General features: G+C 30.9%; 1 protein-coding gene across 2 annotated transcripts in view; it reads left to right on the top strand.

Annotated features, from left to right (window-relative positions):
• Positions 1 to 539, top strand: part of LOC107618564 (uncharacterized PKHD-type hydroxylase At1g22950) — a 4,438-nt gene extending 3,899 nt beyond the window's left edge. Inside the window, exons 8-9 of one of the 2 annotated variants that reach the window (XR_001615294.2) lie at positions 1 to 107; positions 202 to 539. Coding sequence is in view for 1 of the 2 variants with exons in the window: in XM_016320663.2 (XP_016176149.1) it covers positions 8 to 107; positions 202 to 231 (130 nt within the window). In the remaining variant the exon portion in view is untranslated. The remainder of the gene's footprint in view (positions 108 to 201) is intronic. The other variant, XM_016320663.2, reaches the window with a different exon arrangement.

Genomic DNA, 3,986 nt, shown 5'->3' with positions numbered 1-3,986 from the left:
CATTTAGAGAGATGATCAAGTATCAGAGAGCGTTTGCTGGATGGTGTGGAGAATGCCGGCGCAAGAAGAAGGAGAGAGAGCGGTTATCAATTGCAGCAACCAAACAGGTAAGAAGCATTTCTGAGATACAGAGGAACTCCATGGCTAATCTCATAATCGTTCATACATGAAACTAATTTAGTTCTTGTCATCACTTTCCAGGAATTGCTCAAGAGAAGAATGGCCCTATAACCATGCACATCGAAATGGTGCTTGTATAGTTTCTTTTTTATTATGTTTATGAATTATGAGAATATCAACTTTATGTATAGAAGAAATACCCTTTCCTCCTCCTCTCTTTCTTGTCACTTAACCGGCCTTCTCTCCTTTTTGTTTTTGGTAATTCTGGATTCGGTCTGAGTTATGTTTTTTCAATAGGATTAATGTGATTTTGAGGCTCAAGTGTAGTAAGGGTGTATTTTATAATGTTAATGAACACTAGTGAAAAGGAATTATTAGCTTTTACATTTGAATGTTACATATAGCAAGAAATTAACTTTTGTTCCTTTTTCTTTTTTAAAAGTCATATACACTTTCTTCCTTTTAAGTAGTTTCAATTTAAGGTATGTTAATGAAGGTTAGTAATAATACTTGGAAAGTAATTTCACAGCAAGAATTTCAATTTAAACTGCTATTCATTGAAACCAAATTAAGACCTTAACCTTTTGCTTTTTAAGTAGCAGGATAGAAAGGGAAATTCAAGAAAAATAGAGGGTATTGTGGAAAAATTAATCAAATGATGGTTGAAAAATAATACTAAGACTGTTGTTGTGAAAAGTGTGGAGGGCCAGAGAGAGAAATTCTTGCTGTGGTGGAGCAATTACTCAGAAACCAATCGAATGTCTTGTTTGAATCCTGTGAGTGCTGTCACATTCACATTGGCTGAAAGTAACTACAATTAAAGAACCTCTTTCACTTTCCAAAATGAAGTTTTCAGTTCAGTCTTCGCTGTAACCAAACTGCCAATTTGACTTAACTGTCACAAGCTAGCACCTACTTTACATTGATATTTTTTCTACTTTTCATGTGCGACAAATTAAGCTACTATACTCTATCATTTTGTGAGTTTTTAATTTGAATGTGGAACCAAAGAAAGTGTTGAACTCGCGTATGGGGAGGAGGGGTGCTTCACCTCGTTGTGGGATCAGAGGAAGCAGAACTCGGACCCTGCGAGTTGTGTCCCTCAAAATGTAAAAAAAAAAATACCCAGAACAAACAAAACGAAGGGTCCGAATTCCATGTTTCAGATTTCAAATTCCATCAGCTGCAAATCGGACCATGCGATTTGTGAAGCAAAATTTTATGACCAAACAACTCGCATGGTCCGAGTTGTGTATTCTGAGTTTTTTCAACTTTTTTAACACAAATCGGAGGGTCCGATTTGTGTACTCCCACAATTTTAAAAAACACCAAAAATTACCATGTTAAAGTATATCACTTATTTTGTTTCCATATCAAAATTTTTTTGCCTCATTTTGTTAAGCCTTTAAATTTGCATGTAAACATGAAAAATATTAGAGGATCATCCGAATTTATTGTTTTTGACTATCAGTTAGCCACTAATATATGGAATAAAATATGTTGTTAGATTATTAGACTAAAGGAGTTGAATTATGGATTAAGTAATGACAAAAAATAATAAATTTTGATAGCCTTCTAGCATTTTTTGGTTACTACTCTTACCATATGTATTATAATCTTGAATATTATTGTGAAATGTGATATTCTTATGATGAGGAAATTGAAGAGCAAGTTCCTTCAAGAATGGCATTAAAATGTTGAGAGGGAGGTATATTGGTGCTTTTATGAGACATTGACATGCATAATAATGTCTTAGCCGTGCACACTGCACAGTGCATACCCACCAAGATATTAGGACATGCTTACCTGTCAACCCTTATGTTTAATAACCACTCAATCTTATGGACTATATTTCTCTAATCTGTATATTAAAACTTTTAAAAGGATTATTTGAGGTATTAAGCATATATATTTAGCCTTCAACCATATTATTATAATCAAAGGAGCGCTTTATTCTTATAAGTAAAATTTTTCAACACCAAATGGTGGTTGTATACATCTTAATAAATATATATATAACAAAAATATATCTTGTAATTCACTAATTCTGACACAAATCAAAATTTACACTAACGAACAAGAGATGTCTCTGTCCAGAGAGAAAAAAAATTAAAAAGAGATATCGACTTCATTATTTTAGTATCACTTTTGGTATATCCACCTTTAATTATTAGATATTTCGAGATAGCGAGTTCATTATTTCACTACTAAGAATTTCACAAAGGTAGATATTTAAGTATAATTATCTTTATATAAAATTAATAATTTAAAATTATTAAATAATTTAATATATTTGACTAAATTATTATTTAACAAATACATTTGAGTTTTTGTCTTTCACAAAACTATTGGAGCGAACAATCCAAATAGTAGCGAAAAATGCGAGGAAGCATTCATTCCTTTTATGAAAATTCTAAGAAAGAAAACTTTAATAGTTAACGGTGGCATCCAATTAAGAACATCTATACCCGAGTTAAGAAGAATACATAATAAAAAATGATGAAGATAATCAAAGTTATCTTGAACTTTATGACAGATTTTTTTCGCAATAGTCTTGTGAAGCTAAGTTTTGATGGAACTAATAACGTACCTGCTTAAAATTGTTAGTGGAAAAGGCATCATAGTTTTAAAAAGTCTCTAATAGACTTTGTTGTCAGGCCCGTTATTACACCCAAAAAAAAAAGTGTCAAGAAATATTTGTTAACTAATTATGTTCAATTCCTGGAGAATGTATGTTTCCCATATGCGTATTCTCTGTTGACCCATCAATTGTGTTAACAGTATTATTAGGTATCCTTTAAAAGTGATTTTTTATTCTAATTTTTTATTTTAATAATTTTAGATGTGTTATAATTACAAAATCTGAATTTTATTGTACAAGTAGTATTTCTCTTGTGTTAATAGACGTACATGTACCTTATATTTATCCGTATTATATCATCTAAATAAATAATTATTACGTGTAGACTGTTTTGTTTTTTTCCTTCATTATTAAAATGTATGTATCTCTGTGTAAGCTCTCAGACACATCTACTAAAAACGGAATTTCATGCTAAGATTCCTCTCTCGAGTGTTCGCTATAGCCAGTACGCATATGCAAAAATCACTTTACAAATTATTTATTCCTAAAAAAAAAAAAAAGAAAGAGAAGAAGAAAAAAAGAATATTAATGCATAGACTGATAATTCATTTATTATTTAATTCAAATGTTGATATAATATATAATTGAGTTTTGAATTAGCATGCAAGTCACTAATAATACTCATCTAATAATAATAATAATAATAATAATAATAATAATAATAAAATGTTAAATAAGTATTTACAAACACTGAATTTAATCCACTGAGCACTGACTACCGCATGTGTGAAAAGAATGAGTGAGAAAAAGAAAAAGTGATGATAGATGATATTAATTCTGAGTCTTAATCAGATAAATATAGGTGGCTTGAAGTTGAAGGTGCTTCTCTGGTGAGTGGTGACTAATACACTTGACCAATTCATCGAATCAAAGACTCTTTGGATACCTAATTCTAATTTCTAGAGAATCTTCTGGATACTCTTTCATCCTGAAGCTTCGGGGTAAAAGTATAGTTTTATTATATTATCGTTTATCATATGGTTGTGATCTATAATTTTGTTTTGATATATATGATGAGGGCATATTCTAATTTTTAATAATGATAACGGTGCCAACTCGCTACCCGCCGAGACCCCTCGAAAGCAACAGTTTTTGTTTGTGTCGTTTTCGTTGTCACCTTTCTCTATTGCCATCTATACCCAATTTCTATATCTCGCTCGACTCTTCCACGGTTTTTTTTTTTATTTTTATTTTCAAGGTTCTAAATTACAATTGTGGTAAGATC

This window comes from Arachis ipaensis, chromosome B09, assembly GCF_000816755.2.
Source record: "Arachis ipaensis cultivar K30076 chromosome B09, Araip1.1, whole genome shotgun sequence".
NCBI lineage: Eukaryota > Viridiplantae > Streptophyta > Magnoliopsida > Fabales > Fabaceae > Arachis > Arachis ipaensis.
This window is presented reverse-complemented; position numbering and strand designations above follow the sequence as displayed.